The sequence below is a fragment of the Electrophorus electricus genome, chromosome 20, assembly GCF_013358815.1.
Source record: "Electrophorus electricus isolate fEleEle1 chromosome 20, fEleEle1.pri, whole genome shotgun sequence".
Classification (NCBI taxonomy): domain Eukaryota; kingdom Metazoa; phylum Chordata; class Actinopteri; order Gymnotiformes; family Gymnotidae; genus Electrophorus; species Electrophorus electricus.
This window is the reverse complement of record NC_049554.1, coordinates 3,490,182-3,515,608: the sequence shown is the minus strand read 5'-3', so window position 1 is coordinate 3,515,608 and position 25,427 is coordinate 3,490,182. Positions and strand designations below refer to the sequence as shown.

Here is a 25,427-nt window from a genome sequence, read left to right as displayed (position 1 = left end):
CACCTTTTTCATCGTCCGGACACGTGGCGCCACCTTCAGCAGCGGTGGTCAAATAACGAGAACTTATCGATAGTGCCGTTGTGGTCCTGACGCCATTTTTAACCACGTTTAATGGTTTGTACAAGTTTAATTTGTCACGTTCATGTTAATCACACCAAAATAAAACAACGAATTAATGGGTAATTTCAAAATAAGATCTTCCATGCCATCACCTTCTTGAACTTATGATCAGCGAGAACAAACCATTTTATTCCACAACTGAATTAACATTATAGCTTTTTTTTTAAAGAAACGGCATACATCACAAAGTATATTTCACTTCTCTCTGCTACATCACTCAGACAACCTACATCAGGATTCTGTACAACCAGCGCTAATGCAAGAAGCTACAGATCAGAGCAGATCTCAAGCTACAGAAAATCAGGGTAACCAGCTTTGTTTTTGCTGGGATAAATAAATAACAGATTAGACACATGTACCAAAGCAGGGTTCCAAAATATAAATGCAGACCATTTTGTTTAGTCCAATTAATGTAATTTGGTGAAAAAACAGCCCCAAAATCTGATTAGTTCATGTTAGATGATATCAGGGCTTCTGAAAAACAGACCCCACTTTACATTTGGGGGAGCAGACACCCCCTACCTTGTATTTATGGGATGGAAACACCTGAGGTACATCTCTGTGTCATGTCCTCTAGACAAGAGAAAGTAAGTTTATAGGAGGAAATGTAAAAATACCAGAAAGAGGTGATAAGAGTCTTAATGTTTCCAGATAACAGTCCTATTAAGAAGAACATAGCACCAGAGCAACAGGGAGGACAGACCAGAACTGCTGGGGGCCAGGGAAAGGGATCTGGTGCATACTTGATGCTATAACTCATGTGCAAAACTCAAAAGTCTTAACTATCCAAAGCATTTCTGTTTGGTCCTCATTGTGTGAAATAGTTTGTTGAGCAGTTGATACAGATGTAGTCCTCATTCTCAGCCTGCTCAGCAGACACACCCACGCAAATCTGGTGGAACCACTGATTACAGCTGCCATCACACTGGACCCAGTTTACCTGCGAGGGGGGGGGGAGAAAAAAAAAAAAAAAAGGCATTATGTTACAACCTAGGAAAGCTAAAGAGCAAGCAATGATCATACTGAGTGTCAAGGTCATGTGAACTATTCCAAACCACAAAAGATGAACCAGTCAGATAAAGGCATAAAGCAGAGGCACCGACAGATTCTGGACTGCATGAAATTGTCCGATTGGGCTCCACCACCAAATAATCTAATAATTTTTTAGGTCCCTGTCAGTCACAGGCCCCCACCCCCACTACGGTACCCCTGGATGTAAGGGAGCACTCCAAACTGACCTCATTTCCCTCTGGCTGCTGACATCGCTCTGCTGAGCACACAGACCAGTCCTCTTCTGAATCCTCAGAGTAGGATGGGTCTGAAAGCGAGTTGGAAGGAGAGGTGGTTCTTTTCTCCTCACACCTTCTTTCCTTGATCATTCTGGGCTTCTTTTTCTTGGGTTTCTTGACTTTGTCCTTGTCCTGCTCGTCAGAGTTTTCCTTCTCCAAGCGTCTCTTGGGGTTCTTTTCCAGCTTCTCGGTCTCCTTTTGCAACTCCATCACTACATCCTAGAGTGACATTGTACAACATATTACCTTTTTACATGAACACCTCCTAGTACTTTACACCTGTTTATTCTACAGGTTAGCATGGGGGGGGGGGTCCATGGTGCTCTAACCTGGGCTTTGCTGTGGGGTGGGCTCTTGGGGGACGGGCTCTTGGGGGACGGGCTCTTGGGGATGGTGGTTCTGTAGGGTGGGCTCCTGTCCTGAGCGATGTGGTACTGGTGGTCATGCTCACTGCTCTGTAGTGAGTGATGGGAGGGGGAGAGCTGGTTTAGGAAGCCCTGGTACAGCTGCTGCAGCTCGGGCAATGTCACCTGCAGCAGGAGGCCCTCCACCAGCAGATCCTCCAGCTCCGAACTCAGACCTGAGATGCAAAGCCACACAAACCAAAACACATTCAGACAAGTCAGCAGAGATCACATTTGCATAAAGTCCTTTACATGAAGATATGAAATTCTCCACTTACCACTGAGAGGAATGCATGGATGTTGCATGTAGAAGGAGCCATTGCTCCCTTCCAGGGTTAGAGATGAAGTCATTCCAGACACAGGTCTTAACTACAGGTTAGTCACAAGAAAATTTTGAAAGTAACACAAACCGCAATATGCCTTAATAAAGCATTTAATTACTTTATTTAAAATACAGAAACTGAGAAAGCTTACTTTTCCACAAAACTGTTGGGTAACAGGCGAGACCTGTTGCACCCTATGTTGCCAACGCACTGTCCTCTCGATCACGTAACGCAGCGCGTCACCCTCTGGGAGCCGCACCCGGATACGCTGCAGAGAAGCGAGCAGGGGCAGGACCTTATCCAAAGGCGGCTTCTCGGACCGCGTGCAGAGTGGGCACAGCCACGGATGCCCCGCCTGCACCTCCGTGGCGCCAGGCACGCAGCCGCTGTGGTAAGCATCACGGCACAGCTCGCACTGGAGCATGGGGCCTGCCGGCACCGTATGACACAGACACACTGTAGGGACGGAACCACTGGGCATAGGCTGAAACTTTGCCTCGTTCGTGGTCCTCAGGCTTGACAGGCTTTCCAACTCCTTCAGACGCACCTCACTAAGAGTGGCCATCTGTTGAAAGTGGATCCAAGGGTTAATCTACATGGCTGAGAAACCATGAGGTTCATCATGCATTACAGCAATTTAAATTTATCTTTGTGGGGGAAAAAAAAAATAGGTGGGACATACTGCTGAGGCTGTGTCTTTGCTCTCAGAGAGAGCTCTCTCCACATCATTGATGCAGTCCAGTCTTACAATTGGCTTTTTGCCAGTTGGTGAGACGTCTTTCACCCTTTTCGACTTCGATTTCTGAGATCCTGCCTCACATCTGGGGCACAGGACCTTGAAGTCAAAACAGTGAAACAATTAACAGTTTATTCCGATTCCTCCACATTCCTACATACAACTGGCAATTGCAATATATTCTTTATGAATGTAAATGATAAAATACACCAAACCATTATCATCCATGTTTAAAATACCTCCAGGAGGGAGAGGGAAGAGTTTTTCAGCAAGAATGTTCTAGCTGCGCCCTCCTTCCAGGTCTGCACCTCTGACACCAGGCTCTCCAGTCGTGCCAGGGGCTCCAACAGGACCGGGATGCTCTTGGCTTTTGAGACCAAATCAGTCAGACTGGCCAGCACAGGTACACGACCCCCGAGCTGCACGCACGCACACACGATTAATTACAAAAGAATAAAATAGCCAACATTAATTTCAGGTTCGCAATGTGTTGACGCAGCAGTTGGCAGGCCTTTCACCTGAAGGGCATCTGCTTCCTGTAGCCACTCTTTGGCTCTGTTGACAGAGTCTTTGAGTTGCAGACAGTTAGGCAGGTAAGCATGAATACTGTTCACTTCCAGCACAGCTGACTCCAGGGTCTCCACATCGTGCCGAGGTCTGGAAAGGATGGATATCCAACGTAAAATCAACAAACACTCATTACTGATACAGAATCCAGAACTTAGTAATATTCCAGTACTCAGTATGCATTATGGTGCGTGTATAGACATTCTTTATTTCCATCTGTTTTAAATGATGCTTCATTATGTACCAAGCTCTGAATGTGTGTGTGTGTGGCGGGGGAGAGCTGTGTCTGCATGTTGTATACAGACATACTCTTCCCCCAGTAGAGTGGAGCGTGCGGGTGTACTCTCCCATGACATGTGTTGATTCAGTTAATCTGCCAGGAAGCAACTCTCAATTGTAAGTGCTAGCAAAGCACATTTCATCTCATCAATGCATGTTTTTAGGTTGTTTTTTTTTTTAGCCTTCATGTTGGTATTGTACATACTGTTGTTATTGACAAGTAAAAAAGGAAATGCTACTCATTTACAAGTAAAATTCCTCGCTCTCTATGCAAACCCATCAGTCAGTGTGTACAGTGCAGTATGACCATTTCAGAACTGGCATCTCGCACCCAGGCCACAAAGCATCAAACTAGAATGTGATGCTAAGCCATGCAATCGTACCTGGCAGTCAGCATGTTATGGGCCTTCTCCTCCCAGTGCTCACACACAGTGAGCAGCTCTTGCAGACGGGCCATGGTCCTCTCCACGCAGGCGTGCGGAGCCAAACCCACACCCTGGTCAATCAGTCTCCTCATGCAGTCCAGGCTGAGGCTGGCTGGCTGCTCACTGGCCTGCTGCACTGCCTCCACCCAGCGTGCTTGCTCCAGCCTCTGCCGCAGTACGCTCAGCTCTGGCAGCTCCACGTCCAGGCCTGAGCCCTCGTCCAGCAGGCCCTGCAGGGCCGAGGAGCCGGGCATGTCCTCAGCTAGGAGATCGGCGCTTCGCTGCTGGAAGTGCTCGACGCGGCTCAGCAGTGCCTGAGCGAAGGGAATGTGGGAGGGTCATTGCGTGAATGTCACCATGGCCATGAGAGTCAAACAGAATGAGAAAATAATAATAATAATAATAATAATAATAATAATAATAATAATAATAATAATATTATTATTAATGCTTCGTTCTTTATGCCAACTTCTTTTTTAGGCCTCATGAATATTCATACTATTGAAAGCAAGTGATGTGGTCCAGTACCTTGAGGAAAGGGGCCTGTCTGATACTGCAGGGCAGGTCATAGAGCTGCTGGACAAATGACCTCAGTTCCTCCACAGTGAGCTGGTTCTGAGACTTCCCTCCACCGCTGCGATACCTAAACAAAAATAGTTAGTCACCAGTATACTCAGCATCACACTTCCAGGAACCACCTTAAGAAAAGAAAAAGGAAGAACAAAAAACAAAACAACCACACAACCCCATAACAGCCAAGGTACTGTAATATAAAACCTAAGACTACAGTGCCCAGACAAGGCAAGTATGTAGGTCTCCATCTTTAAAAAGGTGTTGTAATTCACTGTACACACAGAGGTGAGTAGAAAAGCTACCTGGTCTGTCTCTTGCCATTGAGCAGCTGCTGGGCCATCGAGGCACTCTTCTCTGCATCCTGGATGATCTGGCGCAAATGCCGCAGCAGGTCTGTATCGGGGTATGCCTTCTTTTCTGCCTCCCCAATCAGCCCTCGCAGTTCCTCCAAGTCTGAGAACAAAGGAAGGCAAGAATCACCAACTACCTCCACCTTAGCTTTGTAGCAGATCATTTTGATTCACTTAATAAAATGAAGCAGCTCCAATTATACAAGTGCTAAAAGTTCAGAAAATAAATTAAGCAATAGACGCAAAGCATTTATTGAAAAATGATCATGCTTTATTAAGCATTATCTTAAGACAAATTATCAGAATGAAAATCGCCAGAAACAAGAGACCCTGGTTTTATAATGTTTATAACCCACCACTTTTGTTGTCTTGGTTAGCTTTCAGAATCTTGTTAACCTTCGAAGCCCAATCATCATAAGACTCAGCACGTGAGGCCACAGATGTAAACATCTGGTTCAGCATGCCCAAGGTGAACTTATAGCTGCAAATCCATGAAGAAAACAGAAAGGCAAGTCAAATCACCTCTTTTCAAATAGATTTTTACAAACGTAACCAATTTTCAGTTAGGTGCACCAATTCTCTTATTAAAAACTGCAGGCACCAATGTGCTCCACAGGCAAACGTGTAGTCACACACTTGAGGGTGTAGTTGCTGGGGGAGCAGGAGCACAGGTCCTGGATGTGGTGTAGGCACACCAGCTGGCCAGGACTACAGGGACAGGTGATGCCAGACAGGTAGCAGGTGGTCCTGCACTTAGTGCACTGCCGCTCCTCATCTGGCTGGTCTTCATAGTCCACCTGCTGGGAGTGCCACACCCCCTGGGAAGAAGAGCACACCCACCGTGGGATCAATTAGTGATGGAGAGTGGCGAGTGTGTAGAAAAACAGAAATGGAGGAGGGAAAGGAAACAATCATGACAGGGTGTAACAGATGGGCACGTTTTCGTTTTTCAAGCTTCTTGGCACCATGGTGGCAAACCATATCCACTGATTTATTAACCAGTATCTGATGTGCACAGAGCTTCAGGGCCTGCATGAGGAAAAGCCGACGAAGACTCCCTCACCAGTTTATAGGCTCTCTCACGTAGCGCCTGCTCTTTCTGAACCATAATGCCCATGTCCTTCTGGATGGCAGAGGCCAGCTCCAACTCCAGGTTTTCCACCTTGGACACCATATTACACACCATCTCGTCATGCGAGAAAACGCAGTATCTGTGCAGAGAGCGGTAATGTTCCACGCACTCTCGACCCAGAGGCATCTGGAACAAAGGGAACGTCAGAACGTCAGCAAGTGTCGTCGAGATTTATAGAGTTGCATAAAGGCACTGCCATGTGGTTTACCCAGTCCACTGTGCAGAAGTTGACAGCCTCTGCAAAGTTGAAGCCCTGATTGAACCCACTGTGATAGGCTCTGGGGAAGGTGATGACAAACTCGCCCGCACACTGGTTAGTGCGATAAATCTGAAAGGAACAAAAAGGCACCTTCAAAATGAATTTCACAAGCAAAGGCTTCTTGCATTCAAAATACACCTGTATTGTGATGAAGCCCATGTTAGCTGTATGGTTTGCTCACTGGGACTCCATGCTCCATTAGGAGATTGGGGTTCATGATGGTGACCAGCTGGTGAAGCAGATCTGGCTGTGACTCAAAGAGCTCAGGAGCCAGTTTCTTCATCACTGCCTCCAACTGTTCTGCTGCATAGCCAGGAGCACCATACCATGTCTTTGGCTCTCCCCTACACACACACACACACACACACAAACGACTGACATTAAATACATTTTATGCTTTTGTGGTTTCTGGTTTTTCAACAATACATTCTCACAGGTTATTTCAGCCTCAAATTATGCCAAATTGTGAACTAATGGCACAAGGCAAAGTTTTCTGAACAACTAGTCAACTGTATTGCGCCATGTGACGCTGTTTGATTCCTCCATATTTGTTTAGCACATGCTCTGGAGAGTGGGAGAGTCTCACCAGTGGAGATAGTTAACAGAGTAGCTCCAGTGATCCTCAATGTGCCAGCAGAAAGAGGAGAAGCACATGCCTACATAAAGCCATGGCAGCTTCATGCCACATATGTCAGCTGTGATGTGAGTCAACACAGAGGCGTCCAACACAGGCATGTTGTTCAGGTTCCACCCACTGCTGAGGTAATGCTGCACACACAGAAGGGAGACCGGCCATGACAAAAACCCAGCACATCACAGGGCAAACATTTCGGCCTGCCTTCTTTAGTGTGAAGCCATAATTTTACTGTAATTTAGAGATGCTGTTAGGTGTGATGGAAAGTAGAGTAAAAGCAGGCTCTAACCCAGCCTCCTGTAGCTTACTGCTTTTATAAAACCAGTGATGTGATAAAATATGCAAATGTTAAACCCTTTTTCAGTGCAACAATGTAACTTGTTAAAAGAAGGCTATGGTTGCCAAAGAAGAGTGTGTAGTGTTTTTAAAAACTTGTTCCAGTAAGACAGAATTCAATTGAGGTGAGGTCATATTAGTGTATGTAGAGCATTTTACAGTTGGACACAGTAAGGTGTAAATGAGAGAATCTGTTGTACACTGGTATAGACAGGGAACAGAGTGTACCTCCTCATCAGGTGCCACTCTGAAGGTGCCATTCTTGACAGGGAAGCCACTGCCAAAGTCCTTTGAAGCAATGTCTGCACCATACTCTACTGTGACGTCCTCTTCAATGGTACTGACCAAACGCCAGAACTCCTTCTCAACCAGCTCTGTAGGGACCATCTGAGGGAACACACAAAAGTCAAAATGATATTCTTGACCAGCATAACATAACAGAACTAAATTTTATTGATGGAGTATACATAGAAGGAAAAATAGCCTACATGAACAGGCATATTGAAATAGTCGGATTTGAAGGAGTCTGCCATGTCTCCAAAAGAGCGGAGAGTGTAGTTTCTGGAGGCCTGCTCAAAACCAAATGCAACCTGAGGCTTGCCATACTCCTGAGAGAAACAGAAACAAACGCACATATTCACAAAACAGAATTCAGTTATTTCACTGAACACCAACCACATCCTTACATCCAGAGATAGGCAATGAACTCCAAGATGATTGGCTTATTTCAGCTCTTAGTGTGAAATGTTATGAGTCAAAAGGGTCCACAGCATTACCAAGGAAAGCAAAAACTGCATTTATCCTAAAAAAAGTGAACAGCAGATGTGAAAAATACAGTAAAATGGAAAGTAAAGTACAGCCTGCTAATGTCCCCAAAAGGTTTGGGTTATATATTAAAAAGAGGGGGGGGGGAACAAAAAAACAAAAAACCACACACACACACACACACACACACACACCTTTGCTTTCATGGTATAAAAGGGTATTGTGGCTCCAGTCAGTGGCAGTGATGAGTACCCACCTGTGCCAGGCACTTGGGGCATCTCCAGTCCCCTTTAGGGACTTCAGGTAGGGGTGGGATCAGACAAAAGGTGTGATAACTGTCATCACACCCATCACAGAGGAGCAGCCTGTCTTCATCACCTCCTCCACCACACACCAAACATATGTACTGCTCCACCTGCCCACACAAAATTAGACATCCCACAGTACAGTATAATACTCTGAATGCATCACAAGCATGATACAGTCAGGATGAATGTATTGTGAATATATGGAAACATTGCAGAAATACTGGAGATGTTCCACTGCAGTAATAAAGCTAGTCTGCAACAAATGTTAGAAACAGACTTCAGCCTTGTTACTGACCTTTGATTTCTCATACTCAACTATCAATCCAGATGGTTCGATGAGCTCTTGTTTTACCTGGACTGGAATGTTTACTGAAACAAATGCATCAAGCTTTTTTAGAAACATTTTATCATAAACAAAAACACCAGCACAGGGAGTTGTGTGGACACAGGTGATTTTATTTAATTTTTTTAAAAAACACAAAAAACACACACCACTTACCAGGCTCAGGTTTGGCCACATACGAGCCCATTCTCCTCCTCAGGTTGGGCCTGCTCTCACACTGTTCTGCATGCTCAGTCTTAGAGCAGCGGCCCTGATGAAGACAAAGAGCAAAGCAGGTCACTGAAGCAGCCAGTACATGTCCTGAGACACAACATACAAGCCAGTGGCAGTCTTTGGGCTGCACGGAGCCTCCAAGGAACCTTTACCTCTGTGCGCTTGGCTCTGCGAGCAATGGTTGAGGTTTCTGCAGGCTGTACTGACTGCCGCTGGGGCAAGTCATGAGACTTATACTCCTTATCTTTGGTGTCATTGGTAAGAGTGGGCTTCTGGGAGTTCTGGTGAAGGAAAGGAGGGAAAAAAAAAAAGTTTAAGACATCAAATTAACTGGTAATCTCTGGTCATTACCAAAAATTAGTTTCAGTTTCTAAAAAAAAAAAAAAAAAAAAAAAAAAAAAAAAAAAAAGTGTGCAGTATTCATTCATAGCACAACATGACAGCAAAGGAAACTGAGGTAAGAGTACAACCCAATAAGACTGGAGCCTGGAACGCATTACATAAATATGGACAAAGAGCGCAGTGGGTGGACAACTGCACTGACTAAATTATGGGGGGGGGGGGGCGCGCACAACCCACAAAAACACACCGCCACTATTCATATGTACCCTGTTTATACAGAATGTCATTCATTTCAACTTGGTACACTTGATATCAACATGTTACATGGCAACACTCAATCCTTTATGAGATGCCATGCACTATATCATCTGATTACAAGTTGGTTGAAACTAAGTAGGTGCAGAAGAACCACATTGCTTCAGATAAACTGGGACAGCTTTTCTGCTCCAATGCTCACAGGTGGGGTCTTGAACAGAAAAAAGAAACACAGCTGCCTCTAACTGAATTTATTCACCAGCAAAATAGAGTGTACAAACATCAATCTATGAAATCTTGCAAGGTACACATAGCACACGAGATATATAAGAGTAACACGCATGCATGTATGTGATTAAGGGAGGGGGAATGTGAGAGACCAAAAAAGGGGAAGGAAACTTTTTGTGGGGGGTCGGGGAAGCTGGGCTCCAACAGCCTTACCGGAAGGTTGGCTCCTGTCTGGAACAGGGAGTAAGGGTAGAGAATCCTTTCATAGTGGGCTCGCAGGTGAGAACCAATGGCCTTGCCAGGTGCAAAGCCCATCTTGAGAGAAATTTGGGTCCATTTGCGCTCTCTGCAGACTATGTCAAAGCCACCCTCCTCTGTCACCAGCTGCAAAGAACGCCAAGAAAACCAACCATTTCATTCAGGCAAACTCAGTATGAAGGATGCACAAGATGACTGGAGGTAATGCTGTGGGGAACCATGCTATAACACTGCACCTTGTAGAGCTGGTACAGGTCTAGAGACCTGCGCTCCACATGAGGGATTTTTAGTGTACAGCCCTGCAGCTCCCAAAACTTGGCAATCTGGTCTAGAAAGTTGAGCTTCACTCTGGTTTGAGCCTGAGAAACAAGATAAATTTAACAAAAACAGACCAAGTTTATTTCTGCTTATCCATCCCCCCCTCACCATTTTAATTTCTGCTCAGCGAGTGAGCAGTGCTGGGTCATCATGACCCAGCACTAAAACCTTTCCCCTTTCCTAAAGACATCTCATTAATAACAAGTATGAGGTTTAGAAGTCTGCTGTAACAAATGGACCTAATGCTGTCCACTATAAAGTTTGCATTTAACTGTAACTGGTGCTATCCATTGGAAAGCATGTGGAAGAGTGTGCTTACAAAGAGAGGGCCTGATGGACTACATACCTCTAGTTCATTGAGTCTCTGTATTCGTGGAGTGAAATGCAGTCTGTCCACATCACAAGCAAATGGTGGTTGCCATCCCTAAAGAATTAAACCACGACATGCTGAGTCTATTGTGTCACTCTCCTCAAATAGCCTGAATTTACATTACACCCACTTTCTCATTTTCAATACTTAGGCATAATTAAAATCATACTAGCCAAGTTATGCATGCATCATTAGATATCTGCAATAATTCTAGCAAATATTGTATACCTGGATGCCTGAGATATCCTACAGACATCTACAATACGTGACTCCTTAGCAAAAGAGCAATAAGATATTAATAAAATCCATCATCAACAGTATTAACAGGATATGGCTAGTTATTACAATGTGAACTACCGCACCAGAAAAGAATTAAACATGAATAATAGATACTATGCTGGAATTTTATTTCTGCGCTGAGACATTTTAGTTACTAATAATAACTGGCCTTGAAATGAAATTACCCAATATGTCGCTTCCTTGTAATACGTAAACGTATTAAACGCATAGTCGTACGCCAAGAGAAGTACAAATTTCACATATGCATCGTTTCACCACAAACACATTTCGTGTTCAATGAACTGGAAATAGCCAAATGGCAAGTTCCATGCAAATAAACACAGCCTTTTACACAACATGGAGGACAACAGCTTTTGACGAGCTACCACTTTTTTTAAACACACTGCACACGGTCAGGCCTACAATGTATTCTCGTTTACACCCCTTGAAACTATAGTATTTATATACATTTTTTCGTTCTTAAAAATGAAGAAGTCAATTTCCCAGTAGAAATGCAAAATTCTGGGCATGTAGCCATGTTTTAACTGCGTTATTCATAACCAAAAATTGGCCACTTAATATTACTGGTTCAAGAGTCGATGAACAAATAACGCTACTCTTGTCAAGAATCCCCACCGTTTGGGAAGAGAGAAGTAAAAACATGGCAAATGTGACGCTGCCTTCAAATAAAAGGCTATGAAGTTGGGTGGAGTGAATTCTACAAGACACATTTAAATAAAAAAAAAATTACAGGATGTGATCAAAAGGTGAAAAAGTTGTAAAATAAAAAAGTATTTGAAATCCAATTTGTGTTGCATCAATATAGGGTGGCCTTCGATTAGAATTACAGAACAACTCAGTGTTTAGCTTGTTCCTGTTTGGGTGGATGCCCCATGTACATTCGTGTAGCTAGACAATAACAATCACTATTTGTACTGTATGGTATAACATCCAGCCAAAAATACTGGCTAGTCAACAGACGGTGGAAATTCCTTGAAGTTCTTCAAAATCCTGGGATCGACCGTCTCTCCACTAAAAAGTAATATCGCAGTAACTATTTGTGCACATGCAGCCGAGCAGCTCGAAGCACGCGCACACGCCGTTAGCTAGCTGGCTATCTCGACCAGAGCCGCAATCCGCCATGTTGAAAACCTGCCTTTACAAAGTGTTTCGGACTTCGCTGTGAGGGACAATCAATGGGAAACTCGTGCATTTACTAATGTTTCGATGTCGTCAGGTCAAGAACACGCCAGTTAGGACTTACCTGTGGCGGTCGTATCTTACAGATGCCAGTATTTTCTGCAATGGGCCGTATTTTGTTGATAAACACGAATGGGTCGGCAAATTCTTCCCAACTGGGCTCAAAGACAGGGCACTCCGGTGGTGGAATAAACTCGTTGGGTCGAGGTTGGGTCATTCTGGGGAACTGCATCCAAATGATGACATGTAGAAACTGCAATAAATCGTTTTAAAGTTCAAGATAATTTACTAATTACTTTTGTAACTGTTTCATAATAGAGAATGATTACACCTGAACTCCGACAATTAACATCCTCATCCACTTTGGAAACGTACACACGAAGGGACTGTTGACGTTCGAGTATCTTGTCTTGTTCCGCTTAAAAAAGTAGAGACCATCGCTTTACTTTGACTAAGGTTTTTCAGTTTCCATTTTATGGCAGCATAGGCCTTCCTGCTTACACGTAGTGTAGTATATAAAAGTACTCTAATATTTCATAAAGAAGTACTGACATGCACATATGCATATAATTATAATCGATTTAAACACAGCCATAAAGAGACCACCGATCAGAATTATTTTAGTAAACTTATTCCACCCCCCCCCCACCCGAAGCCAAAACAGCAGCTATAATGTGAATGTAAAATAAGATGTTAAAATACATTCCAACATTTATTATAAAATAATTTCACATTTCAGTAAAATTATCCTGTTCATCCACAAACCACTTACAATAATTCTTGCAATTGATGAAAATGGTATTAGGCTATTACACGAGAATCAAACCTTCTGTTGAAAATTACACCTAGCAACATTGTAAAACCTGTTGTGTTGTAAAACCTGTTGTGTTTTATATAAAGGCATTTATTTGTGCTTCATTTTATATATAAGAGAGTAGCCTATATCTTGCTTTTTTAGGTAGGAACAGCAAGCAAAGTACATTACAGAACTGACTAGCGCGGATTGATGTAGTACAATCGCGAGGTACATGGCGACCGGAACTACTTCTTTAAATGGACTCGTTCAAGTCATCTACTTCTACGGAAGTAGATGCTGTTGTTGAATGTCGTCCCGGTGGATATCTTATGAAATTAGTTAATGTATCACCTTCGGTAATACGTGTTCGACACGATTACTGATCTTTCTAAAGCATCGATTTGATATAATGGGAAAAAAAAGAATTTTCATCTCGCAAAATTCGCCTCAACATTGCGAGCTACGACGTTGGTTTGCACCGTCACTTGCACGACATGAATTTGGAACGAGATACAAAACTCTGCAGTACAATGCATATCGGCAGAGAGTAAGTATAACAGCTTACCCAGGTGTGGTAAAAACGCCTCAACTCAATCTACGGTGTATATTAGCAGCACTTCATAACACGCATGTCCACCGAGGAAACAGCCATCACTGCATCATTCCATGCACACCGTATCTGTTAGCACGTACCACACGTCAGCTCGGAAGCAGCGTCGCCCAGCCGTGACACAAGACTACTGTCCTATTAGTGACCAGGCCTAGAAAATCCTAATGGGCTAAAACAGGAATGTTTGCGAGCCCTGTTTATCACTGCACACGTTGTCGCATAACTAAGCTAAGTTCGTAATAACCCCCTTACAAAAACACATTAGAGAAAATATGTTAATTCTTCATTTACTATTTAATTTTTGCAGCACACATTCATACATATGGAAATACAACCTACCATCTCAAATTCTTATTCACCAGTTTATTTATCAAAGTTCAAAATCTTTTTAACATTGATCCCAATATTCAACAGGCACTTCTCCCTTTCTTCTCTCCCCAGTAAATGCAAGCACACTGCCATGATTAAAGAAAAATTACAGCAAGACCCTAAATGGGAGAGCAAGGAGTAATCCTGTTGGATATATAACTTTTACTGTACAGGGGCTACACATAGCTTCCTTTTATAAGCCTTACCTGATGGTGTCAGGCTTCACAGTGCTTACACATAGCTTATAGCCCACAGTGAGTCCTATTTAACTCTTGGTATCTCCAAACAGTATGATCACAGGATTGCCATTCCTCTTTGTTGCTGTTGTATACTGACAAAGCCATTTCTAGTGGCCCACATCCCGCTATTCTCCTGCTCGCAGATGATTGTTCACTTAAACTGCTGCATTTTTATATATAGCAAGCAGACTTTACAGATGGAGTGTTAAAAAGTATTTTACAAAATTAAATTAACACCAGTACTTTGAAAATAAGATTTTAATGGTGTTGAGATGTAACTGAGAACAAAGTAGGATTGTGAAAGATGTTTAATGTAAAAATTCCTTACCATAAGAAAAATGAACAAAAAATTGCATGTAAAAAAAAGTTAACCCCAAAACCATGTCCAGTTTACTCCTAGTATTCTGATCATAGAGCGCTGTGTGAATCTCTAGCATGCTGAATGGAGAGATAGCATTTAAGGAATACATCACCATCTTACACACAAGCCTTCATACACTCTACTCATGATCAACTCTGTCCAGTGCTACATAGAAAGTCTTCTGGTCATCAAGGTTGTGCCATCCAATAGGTCCAATCTCACAATCGGCACAGATAAGATACTTCACTTTACCTACATCTTTTGTGAAGCCGACATTTTCAAAAGTGTACATATCATCTACCAGCCAGTGAGCTGTTAATGTGTCTCCATCTAATGTTCCATCAGACTGATTAATGGTGGTCTTCTTTCGCATTGAAGGCAGAAACAGCTGGTGATTGGTGATGGTTGTTGCACAGAAATAAGGAACACAAACATTGAGTTACTTGTACTGATCTCATGTGGGAAATTCAAGTTTGAAGTATTAATTTCCTAAGAGGAACTGACCTTGGACATTGCCTCTACCATATCAGACACCAGGTACTCATTGCTAATTGTCAAATTTTAGAATTTGAGGTTTTATTTTTCATTGTTTTTGTGTAGATTTGTGTTTTCGTTGTATTAGTATATTAAAAAGCGCCTCTTAATTTGAAAAAGGTGCCATATAAATGAACCTTTTAGTACTGTTGTTGACGTTATACGTTACTTAGGCCTTACCTCCTTTTCTGCAAAGATGGCCATGCCTGGGCACAGCACTTTGGAGCCACAACGTTGGCATACGACTGACTTCATATTTTTCCCATCTTCTGAAACGAGAGTGGATGTGTCAACAGATCCCTCGTTGCGAGCGCTCGGATTACTTTTATCCATGATTGAATCCCGTACAGGCCAGACTACAAGAAGAGAAACATTTAATTAGCATAGGAAATCTATTTTACAAATCTAGCAGTGTCCAACAATCTGCTATTAGCGAGCTATACTTGTTAGCTAACCTAGCTAGCTATCAGTTTAAAGAATACTTGCCTCTTTCACACCATTAGGAAAAGGGTTTTTTTTATCAAGTAAATATATATGTGTCTGAGATGCTTCCTCTTGGGTGCCGTAAACAAGTTAGAAATATAGCGAATTCTTAAAATTCGGACAAACGTTTCATAGTTAATTGCTAAAATAACTACCCGGTGACGACTTACGCCGCAATCAAGTAAAACAGACCGTCTGGAAACAAAAGTCGAACATAGCGTTCCTCTCTATAGTGCAACATTTCAAGAAATACACTATTGTTGTCCACATAGCAGTGTGATTGTGTATTCCTAAACCTAATAAAGCTTATGGTATGAATCAAACGTAGTTTTTTTTGTTCTAGATTATTATATAAGTAAGTGACTTTTAAGTATTTTAACATGATTATTTTGCAATAGCAGCAGAACATCATCTAATGACATGTTCATTTGCATGGTGACACTATTGCTTATTAATACTACCCTAATACTGGCAGTATTCAAATTTGTTACACAAAATAGCCTCTTTAGGTCTTTGTTTCATCTTGACAAAGCAACACAATTAATCCACATTCAAAAACTATTACCAGAAAAGCAGTCAAGCAGATTTGCTGTTCATAAATATTTATTATAACATTTTACATTGTGAAATGTATGATTCATTACTTCTACACAGAACACAACAAAAACACATGGACTTAGTCTTTAGTCTTCGATTGAGCCATGGTATCAGCTTATTTAAAAAGGACCAAACACTAGTTTTAATAAACAGCAGTTTGAGAAGTGTCCTCAATGAGGTTTGACCTTTAAAGTGATTAGGAATAAAAGGAAATGTGTGTGCTTATATTAGAGACTAACAAAAATTACCAAGACTGCAGTTTTGGCCAATCTACTTAAAATGATTTCCGCTGGCCTAAGGCACAGGAATTCTAAAAGTTTACTACCTGCATGGACATCCCCATGCAGTAGCTTGTCTTAATTTTCAATATTATACTTTAAGGTGCAACAACATTTTCCACTAACCTTTCCATTTGACCTGGTAGTAAAGATTCTGAAAAAGGTAAGTGTCCCAAGCAAGTAGACCAATTGTCCCCACGTCCCCCTGGTTGTCTATTGTGCGTTTTCCACTCATGTATCATTCAAAGAAACTCTATATTAAAGATCGTCAGTGTGTAATATATTATATATGAGTGTGCACCAAGCAGTGTGACAAGAAAAACAAAACAAAAAAAACATAACATCTGACGCATTTATGTGTGGGGAGAGCAGCTCTCTACAGCTTGGTGGAAAGTGCATTTGGATTAAAAAACAAATATTGCATTTAGTTCAATGATGTCAGAGTAACATTTCAGCTAGGTAATACTTATTTAGCTGCACTTTACCTAAAAATACACTCTAATAAAGATCAGTACACATATTGGACTCAAGGAGAGGCTTTGTTTTGTCATGCCAGCATTCTTTCCTTCAAAAACACCCACCACTTGATGTGAACGGGGTAAAGGATAAGCAATAAAACCAAACTAGAAGAATGAGAGAAGGAAACAAAAAATAGATTTCAAAAATAAAACTAGGAGTGAGGAAGTGAAAGGGGTGAGAGTGACCTTGGTTCCAAACATCACTTTTCAGAAGGGACATGTATGAGGTGGGACCTCTCAGAGGAGGGTGTCATCAGTACAGCCTCCCTCAAGGCCATAGCGGAACTCCTGCAGGTTGGACACACCATAGAAGTGGATGAAGGCTGCTGCCACCACAAGCACATGGAATATCTGATGGGAATGAAACTGAACACAGAAGACATCAACACAAGTGTGAGTGGAACCCATGTGTAGCATTTATCACAACCAAACTGGCATTAGTGATGGGTTATAGATCTTTATTTCATGGGATATACATTGCATTTGGAATACTGGGATGCACTTTCCTTTTGTGTACACATGCAATGCATAAAATGTATTCAGTTATTACAACTAAATTAGCAATCTTTAGGGAAATTAAGCATAAACCAAAGCTTAAATTGGTAACATTTTAACAATAACTGTAAGCAATCACTGTAAGTAGTGTGCAAGAAAGTGGTGAAACTATAGAAACCACCCGCAAGTGTACTGAAGCTGTATATGTAGAACAAATGAACAAATGTTTTATTTATAAATAAAATTTTATATTATATATATATATATATATATATATATATATATATATATATATATATATATATATATATATATATATATATAAAACAAGCAAAGTATTGCAATTGCAATATTAAATATTAACATTTTTAAATCAAGGTTGATTTTGCTTGTGACCGCTGAAAACGTATCTAAACACACATCGGACATTCAACTGCAGTGTGTGAGATTGGTCAGGATGCCCACAGCAGCAAGAACAAATGCTGAGAGCACTTTTTTTGCATATTGCAGCCTTCTGCATCAGTATTGCAGAGGTCAGTATTGCAATACTGATTAAGAAACAATATATCGCATACCAGTAGTGCATGCCCATTCACATAGGCATTTACAGCATTATAGCAACACTGGTAAATGTCATCATTGTGACAAACGTAGAATATCTGACAAGATAATGAGCGCTGTTTAGAAGCAGATCTCAACTCACCCAGATGTCACACTTGCCAGGGAAATAACGTTCAGGGATCCTAGCAGCATACAGCCCAGCGCCTGTGATGTACATGGCACCCATCAAGTAGAACCAACCCATTTGTCCCACTGTAGTAGCTTTAATAAAGCCTTCTTCGATGGTGAAGTGCATGGTGGGAACTATCCCACTCAGCCCCAGGCCCATAAATACTCCTGTCAAGGAACAATATTCAGCATGTTAAAGTAAGATTTACACAATGATTTCAGCCAACAACAAAACAATAGTAATAAAATATTAGTAATTATTAAAAAGTTGCTGTTTGGGGGGTGGGGGGTGGGGGGTGGAGCATGAACAGGCAAGAAAATAAACCCAAATCTGGCTCTACAGATAAACATTGACATGCCCTGCCTTCACTTGATATGAAAGACGGAATGTCCCAGGTTCCAAGCCAAACACAGCACTTATTGTACTTAAAAACCAGATGCAGTCTGTCTTCCTTTATTTTCCATTCAGGCTTTGCTGGATGTTTAATATAGTTTGGTTTTAACAAAGCAATACCTGCTCTTTGATCTTGTAATTCTCTGTGCTATGATACATTTGGGGATAAAGTTCTTGGGCAGTGTAACAGAAGGAACCTGCCTGCTCGTGTGGGTCTGTGCCGAGGGGTGGAGAAACGGTCCCATTGTGCCACGATAATGGCAGCGATGCCCAACACGCACACAATCGTGAGGTAGATGAGTCGGGGCTGGGGGGAGCAATAGAAGGAGTAGTACAGCCAGGGCACAAACGAGCCCATGATCAGCAGAGCAATGCCAGAATAGTCCAGCCTGGCACAAAGAGAGAAAGAGAGAGAGAGAGAGAGAGAGAGAGAGAGAGAGGGAGGAAAAAAACAAAAACAAAAAAATCCCGCCAAACTAAGACGCATGAAAACATCTTCCAATAGAAGTAAACTCACTCAAGACAGTGTGCTTACTTGGAGAAGGTGCGGGAAACTTTCTCAGAGTGGCAGTATACGGTGTGAAAGAGCCAGGAAAAACTTAGGCAGAGTACAGCTCCAAGAAAGAACATCCCGAACACCACCTTCTCCTGCAGCGGAGCCATGAAGTACATGTTGGGCCGTAGCATGGTGAGGGTTCCCAGACACAGAAACAAGATCAAACCTGTGATAATGTGTGAACACGTATCCACCCGGTAAGAAAAAGAAAGATTGAATTAGTTCATTTGGTCATTTGATTTTTCGGTTTTCAGCTTGCATAACATGCTTCACTTCAATGTTTTGTTCACTATCCTTGTTATGCCCAAGAGATTCACAACAGCAGCTACTCCCTACCCCAAATGCTGTGGGCACAACCCACCAAGTAAATGGGTCCAGATATTGCCCGTCTCTGTATGGATCCTGAAGATGCTCCCAAAGCAGGCGCGGAATGAGGGCATGGGTGGCCGGTGTCCGTGCAGGAGGTAGTCATTGTCCTTAAGCCACTCTGGTAATACATGGAAGGGAATGACCCTCCACCTCCCCTCCCACACCTGCAAAATGTTAAACCGCAAACCAGGCAAAACTTACATGCTGTTTGCAGGTTTTAATTTTGCACAGTGCCTTGTTTCATGATAGTACCTTGTGGACAAACTCTTCCATCTTCTCCATGGCATGATGAGCCTGCAGTGGGAGGGAAAGGACCTCAGCCACCTCAGTGTCATCGTTTTCCTCTACTGCCAGACCACTTGCTCCCTGCTAAGAAAAAAAAAACAACAACAACTTGATCGCCATCTGTACAGAAAGTAGTGAGATAGTTTGTAGAAATGGATGAATAAATATTGCACCTATATACAGAAGTTAATGATTACAGTACTTGCCTCTGTTCGGAGTGCAGTAGCCACTAAAGGCACTGGCTCCTCAAGAAGAGGCCCCAGCTCCATTAGCTCCACATCAGCCGAGACGTGGCATTCCTCTGAGATTCGGCAGTCTGCATCACTCGCAGACCCGTTTCGGCCTGGCATAAGTAGACCGCCCTGTGTCTTGTCCACGACTGTTGTCTCCCACTGAAGCCTGATACTTTGGGTCACAGCTAGGAAAGCCAAACATACTACTCAGCTAGCACTAAAATAATTTAACAATAATATGCAACAACAGTACACACAAAAAAAATACATTACATTCAGCTGACGTTCAGACGAATTGGCAGGTTTAGATCTGCCAGTAAGTGTTTTGACTGTGTTCATAAGTCTGAATGCAAAGCTAGAAAAGAAAAGAAAAAACAGAAACATTTGTGCTTTCGTCTACTGTAGTCCTGTGCGTTCTCCAAGCACTGTTTTCTGGCTTGTGAGCCAGAGATGGCCCGCACCCTCTCATCACTCCGGACTAGTTAACCTAGCAAGCCTCATCGTCCACTAATTGGAGTTGAATAAACGCTAGTTGTTACCAGGTTTGCGCAATAACGAGCAAGCGCACCTTAGGTCTAGCTAGCTTCCTCGCAATAGGGGATCGCTACAAAAATTTTTTTTTAAAGCTCCAAACCTGGCTAGCTAGCTAATTTTTAAGATGTTATCATGCATTTTCCACGATGCGCCCAATGTAAAATCTTAACTAGTTAGCCAGATATTTATCTTTCTTGCTACCATCTATTTTGGTACATTATGATGAACTTGACTATTAACTTAGTAGCTTAATTAACTGCTACTACCATGCATTACTAAAAACGAAACAAGCGTGACAGACATGCAATGTACGTTGTGCTTAAATCTAACGCAGCCAAGCTAGCTTCCTAGAGAGCTAGCTGGTGAGCTAGGTGTATCAACTGGTTGGTATAACATTAAAGCTGGCTAGCAAGCTATGGGAGCTGACCCAACTGGGCAACTAGCTATGCTTCCGCTCGCTACTCAAACGGTAGCTAGCTACACCATTACGAATAAAAACACTTAACTAACGTCACACATTACACCTGAACTGCTTGATAAGCTGTAGTAATAATAATAATAATAATAACAACTCTATATCTAATTACAGGTAGCCACCTGGTCTCCAAGGCAGATGTAGAAGAAACTGGATCCTTTCCGGTTGTCAGAAACACAAGCTGAAGGATGTGCTGCTGAGCACCAGTATGTCGGTTGAGGAGTTCTGTAGGATAATGCCAGGCAACACATTTCAGCTCCTCGACGTTGTAAACAAACGACGGAGCAGCGCCATCAGCTGGAAAAACAAACCCTTTCCGCTATACAAAGACATGTCTAAAGAGACCTACATCTAAATGCTTCCTCACAAATAGCTATCGTACAAATACTGATATAAACCAAGAATACGTCTGGATGTATTATTACCTTTATTGTTATATTACAACACCGATAAAAAACAAACAAAAAAAACCTCTTAAATAAATTCTATGGGGCTTAAACATATTCTTTGTGGAGGTACTAATAGTACGTGTATATAACCGTAAATACCCGTGTCGTAGTATATATTCGTTAGGCACATAGCCGCATTACAATACTGCATTTAATACCCATCAGCTGCTCATGCGGAGTCTGAGACTAAGATGTCTATGGCACTCAAGAAATGTTGAGATGTTAATGATTATTGTTATATGTAATTATCATCATATCAATATCCTAATGTCTGTTTTCCAAGATGGTGCACTCCTATCTCTAAATGTTGCAAACATATAATCCCTCACAATCCTCATCAACAAAGGAAAACTGTAGACATTGGAAACACAAGGTATTCCCTAACTTCCCATGTCTCACTTCTGTTAACCACACCGTGTTTTTTGTTGATGCATTTTTGTTCAGCAGTGTATCGCTTAATTTAAAATCAACAGGAATCATGATTATTGCCTTTTAATGAGCTTCATCCCATACTTCAACAGTGTATTTTATGCAAAAATTGAAATGCTTTCAAAACCTCTGCATATATAAAGTAAATGGCACATGCAAAAAAACCCTTTACAAACTGACAAAAATACATTTGACCACAATATTACATTACTGTGCAATAATAAAGTCAGCATGTTATATTCATACACAAAAGATCCAGCAAGAATCCAGCAGCAAACAGCAAAGAAGTGCATATCAACAGTTTAAGGCATGTCAGTATTAGGATTTAAAATAGTTCTATGTAATACAAAACTTTATATTTAGGTGATATATTTAGGAAAATAACTGAGCCAGAAAGCAAAACAAATCTCCACACAAGATTTTTCTTAAGGGCACTGAATTATCTCTAAACAGTATAGCAGTTTGAAGCATTTAATATCATCAAGTAGGTATATCAGCAGTAAACAATTCATTTTTAATATGAAGGCTGTCACTTAAAGAAACAGAGCGGTTTGTAACTTGCATGACATTACCAGCTCTGTGCTGTGTGAATTCCAAGCCATGCCTGCAGAGCTTTTGGCTGCTGTGACTAAGCACTGCCATCTTTGGAGTATCTTGGCAGAAGAGAGAGGACAGACACTAGTAGCTGAAGCGCTGGTTCTCTCTATAGCTCAGCTTGTCTAGATTAGGGTTGCAGGCAAACTGGATCATTGGAGGTGGACCACACATGAGGATCATGCATTCATCACTGGGTGGTGGAAGGTGCTCCTGGATCATATCCGCATTGATAAAGCCCTGGCTGTATTCCCAGTCTGTGGTCAGAATGAACAAATACACAGAGACACACACATTGGAATCTTTAAAAATGATGATTTAATAATAGTATGAAACCAGTATGAAACAATTTACCTGCAGGGGCCTTGTCCACAGTGAACCACAGCTTAAACTTATCTGGGTGTCTGGCCTGGATCTCCTCAAGTTCATCCCTCAGGAGAATGTCCTTTTCAGTCTGTAATTACAGATGAAAAACCCCAAACACTCCCCAGATATGATTTAAACACTTTTGAATAAGGCAACTCAGGACTGAGCAAGGCTAATCTTATGCAATCACCAACATAAGATGAACTAATGGCATGCCACACACCTGGTTGGCAAACAGCAGGAGGCATTTAGTATTATCACTAGGGTTCTTCATAATGGCACGGATCAACTGCAGCATGGGTGTGATGCCTGCACAAGCACAAAATAAGGACTCACTTCAAAAGTACTGACATAGAAAGAACTATGGAACACAAAGTAATAAAACTGAACTATACCTGTTCCACCAGCAATGAGACCGAGGGAGCTGGCCTTCTGGATCTCAGGTGGAGACTTCTTATCAGCCTGTATGGCAAACTGCCCTGTTAGATGAAAAATAAATCCAAGAGGAGACTAAATTTCTTCACAGTGTTCTTCACAAATTTAAACACATATCCAGGTCTTACGTGTAGTGTTAGGTAATACTAAGACATACCATCCCCCTTGTACTCAAGCAAGCCTCCTGGCCCTCTGAAGTCAATCACATCTCCAATTTTCAAGCTCTCCAGGTACTGTGACATCTTTCCTCCTTCAGGGAATTTAGGGTTAACGTTCCTGAAGTAAATCTGCGAAACAAAGCATACCAATTACGTTCCATGAAGTGAACAAACATTATGTTGCTGTTGAAATTGCTACTGTTTAAACAGTGTCCAGGAACTAGTTCCTTCTAGCAAAGTGTAAAAAAATTACCTTAACAACCAGATCTACAAAACCCTTGTCATCATCGCTGGATACTGGTGTGTATGGACGCACAGTTAGGCTGCCATCAATCCGGGCAGAGAGGTAGACATGTTTCCCTTGGCGATACAAGAAGTGCACTTAATCATAGAAATATAGTACTGGAAGACATATGTAAAGCAGGCAGAGTTCTTATCAGCCTGTATAACAAACTGCTTGGTTAGATGAGAAATGTATCCAAGATGAGACTACATAATGGTCATACAGTTTTGAGGAATAAAGACTAAACTTACCTACAGGTAAGCCTAAGACATGCTCCATGCTTGGCAGGGCAAAGCGAAATTTGCGTGTATCATGGTTAATAACCTGTGAGAGAAAAGTTACACCAAAACAGAATGACCTACAAAAATGCCAATCAATTATTACTCCACCTAAATGAAATGTATATCCAGAGGACATGCGGTGGTCTTGAAAAAAAAGGTCAGGCACAGGAAGAGTGTCATCACTAGGGCAGTGGTAGCTCAGTGGTCAATGTACTTGACTTGTAATCAGAAGGTTGTCAGTTTAAGTCCCACCACTGCCATGTTCCCACTGTTGGGTGCCTGAGCAAGACCCTTAACCATAAATTGCTTGAAATTGTACTCAGCCATGATTGTAAGTTGCTTTGGATAAAGGTGTCAGTTAAATGCTGTAAATGTATAAATATAAATGTCATCAGTGGAAATGAGAAGATTAAGAGAAATTGAGTTTGACAAATTTACAAATAGTACCTCTTTGTCTATTAATCTTAATTTGTATTTTTCAGAGGGGTCAACCAAGGTAACCAAAGGCTTCTTCTTCTTGCCAAGGTAAAAGTAGCCCAGGAGAACCACAGTAGAAACCACGAGCACCCCGGCCGTCACGGCCACAGGAGTGGTCTGAAAAACAACCATCTTGTTACTGGCGCTTTCAAAAGGTCAGCCTCTTTTGCACAAGCTAAGCATACGATACAGAAGACTTTTCTCCCTCCATTTTCATTTACAATATTTATTACGATGGAAAAAAAAACCCCCTGCACACAAGGTACTGTGTCGTAAAAAGGTTTTTGCTTCACTCTAAAGTACACGCCCTTCCATGGTCACGCCCAGCCAGCGTGCATGAGCTAGTTATTATATCGGTCATGCCCCTGTGATTACAGAATATGCTACTAAAATTTACCAAATAGCGCTCATACATGCGGCCAGTTAGAATATAGCTCAAAAATAACGTTCCCAATTCTCGTCAGATAGTTAGATAGCGAGCTAGCTATATCTGAACACATTTCATGCCATGTAAACTGAGTGAGTGTCACTTTGCCTTACTGTACTGGCGGGGTCGATTCCATTAGGTTCTAGCTTTCCTTCTATTAACCTGATTTCATCTTTTGGTTACTTTCCTTATCTAGCTAGGTACTTACCAATGCGAATGACATGACAGCAGTTCTTGATCACCAGCAAAGCGACCGTCAAACGCCCAGCAATATACGCGTAAGATGACTAGTCAGTCTGCGGCTGAAGTACAGACACACCTATTGGCATGTTCAGCGACTTCTCTCAGCCCCTAGAAAGGCATCCAG

The 25,427-nt window shown here is 42.0% G+C and overlaps 4 protein-coding genes across 9 annotated transcripts; all 4 read right to left on the bottom strand.

Annotated features, from left to right (window-relative positions):
* Window positions 1-73: 73 nt before the first annotated feature.
* kdm5ba (lysine (K)-specific demethylase 5Ba) lies at window positions 74-13,785 on the bottom strand. Of its 3 annotated transcripts, none has more exons than XM_035520339.1 (28): window positions 13,668-13,785; window positions 12,371-12,559; window positions 10,804-10,881; window positions 10,376-10,498; window positions 10,095-10,265; window positions 9,209-9,337; window positions 9,000-9,093; window positions 8,796-8,869; window positions 8,449-8,607; window positions 7,916-8,035; window positions 7,656-7,814; window positions 7,044-7,225; window positions 6,639-6,801; window positions 6,407-6,526; window positions 6,130-6,324; window positions 5,703-5,884; window positions 5,423-5,547; window positions 5,019-5,169; window positions 4,672-4,786; window positions 4,102-4,457; window positions 3,391-3,529; window positions 3,112-3,291; window positions 2,819-2,971; window positions 2,288-2,701; window positions 2,092-2,182; window positions 1,739-1,989; window positions 1,359-1,628; window positions 74-1,060 (listed from the first exon to the last, which is right to left on the bottom strand). In XM_035520339.1, the coding sequence occupies exons 2-28, from the start codon at window positions 12,536-12,538 to the stop codon at window positions 929-931; spliced, it is 4,494 nt and encodes a 1,497-aa protein (XP_035376232.1). In that variant the 5' UTR covers window positions 12,539-12,559; window positions 13,668-13,785; the 3' UTR covers window positions 74-928. The 3 variants fall into 3 exon arrangements, with proteins under 3 accessions (XP_035376232.1, XP_035376234.1, XP_035376233.1); XM_035520341.1 differs by having other exon boundaries at window positions 12,371-12,532; XM_035520340.1 differs by lacking the exon at window positions 13,668-13,785 and having other exon boundaries at window positions 12,371-12,695.
* A 475-nt stretch (window positions 13,786-14,260) lies between these two features.
* Window positions 14,261-15,908, bottom strand: rabif (RAB interacting factor). Its single transcript, XM_027012492.2, has 3 exons — window positions 15,702-15,908; window positions 15,396-15,571; window positions 14,261-15,069 (listed from the first exon to the last, which is right to left on the bottom strand). The coding sequence occupies exons 2-3, from the start codon at window positions 15,546-15,548 to the stop codon at window positions 14,821-14,823; spliced, it is 402 nt and encodes a 133-aa protein (XP_026868293.2). The 5' UTR covers window positions 15,549-15,571; window positions 15,702-15,908; the 3' UTR covers window positions 14,261-14,820.
* Window positions 15,909-17,115: 1,207 nt separating this feature from the next.
* Window positions 17,116-21,464, bottom strand: adipor1a (adiponectin receptor 1a). Of its 4 annotated transcripts, none has more exons than XM_027012508.2 (9): window positions 21,274-21,463; window positions 20,426-20,507; window positions 20,126-20,337; window positions 19,887-20,003; window positions 19,627-19,798; window positions 19,245-19,431; window positions 18,911-19,098; window positions 18,290-18,483; window positions 17,116-17,457 (listed from the first exon to the last, which is right to left on the bottom strand). In XM_027012508.2, exons 3-9 carry the CDS (start codon window positions 20,267-20,269, stop codon window positions 17,329-17,331), a joined length of 1,131 nt encoding a protein of 376 aa, XP_026868309.1. In that variant the 5' UTR covers window positions 20,270-20,337; window positions 20,426-20,507; window positions 21,274-21,463; the 3' UTR covers window positions 17,116-17,328. The 4 variants fall into 4 exon arrangements, with proteins under 4 accessions (XP_026868309.1, XP_026868308.1, XP_026868310.1 ...); XM_027012507.2 differs by having other exon boundaries at window positions 21,284-21,463; XM_027012509.2 differs by lacking the exon at window positions 20,426-20,507 and having other exon boundaries at window positions 19,887-20,000; window positions 21,284-21,464.
* Window positions 21,465-22,086: 622 nt separating this feature from the next.
* LOC113578926 (NADH-cytochrome b5 reductase 3) lies at window positions 22,087-25,389 on the bottom strand. The gene is made up of 9 exons (XM_027012482.2): window positions 25,269-25,389; window positions 24,604-24,750; window positions 24,127-24,199; window positions 23,846-23,952; window positions 23,592-23,721; window positions 23,395-23,478; window positions 23,223-23,308; window positions 22,988-23,087; window positions 22,087-22,890 (listed from the first exon to the last, which is right to left on the bottom strand). The coding sequence occupies exons 1-9, from the start codon at window positions 25,281-25,283 to the stop codon at window positions 22,718-22,720; spliced, it is 915 nt and encodes a 304-aa protein (XP_026868283.2). The 5' UTR covers window positions 25,284-25,389; the 3' UTR covers window positions 22,087-22,717.
* Between the last annotated feature and the right edge of the window lie 38 nt (window positions 25,390-25,427).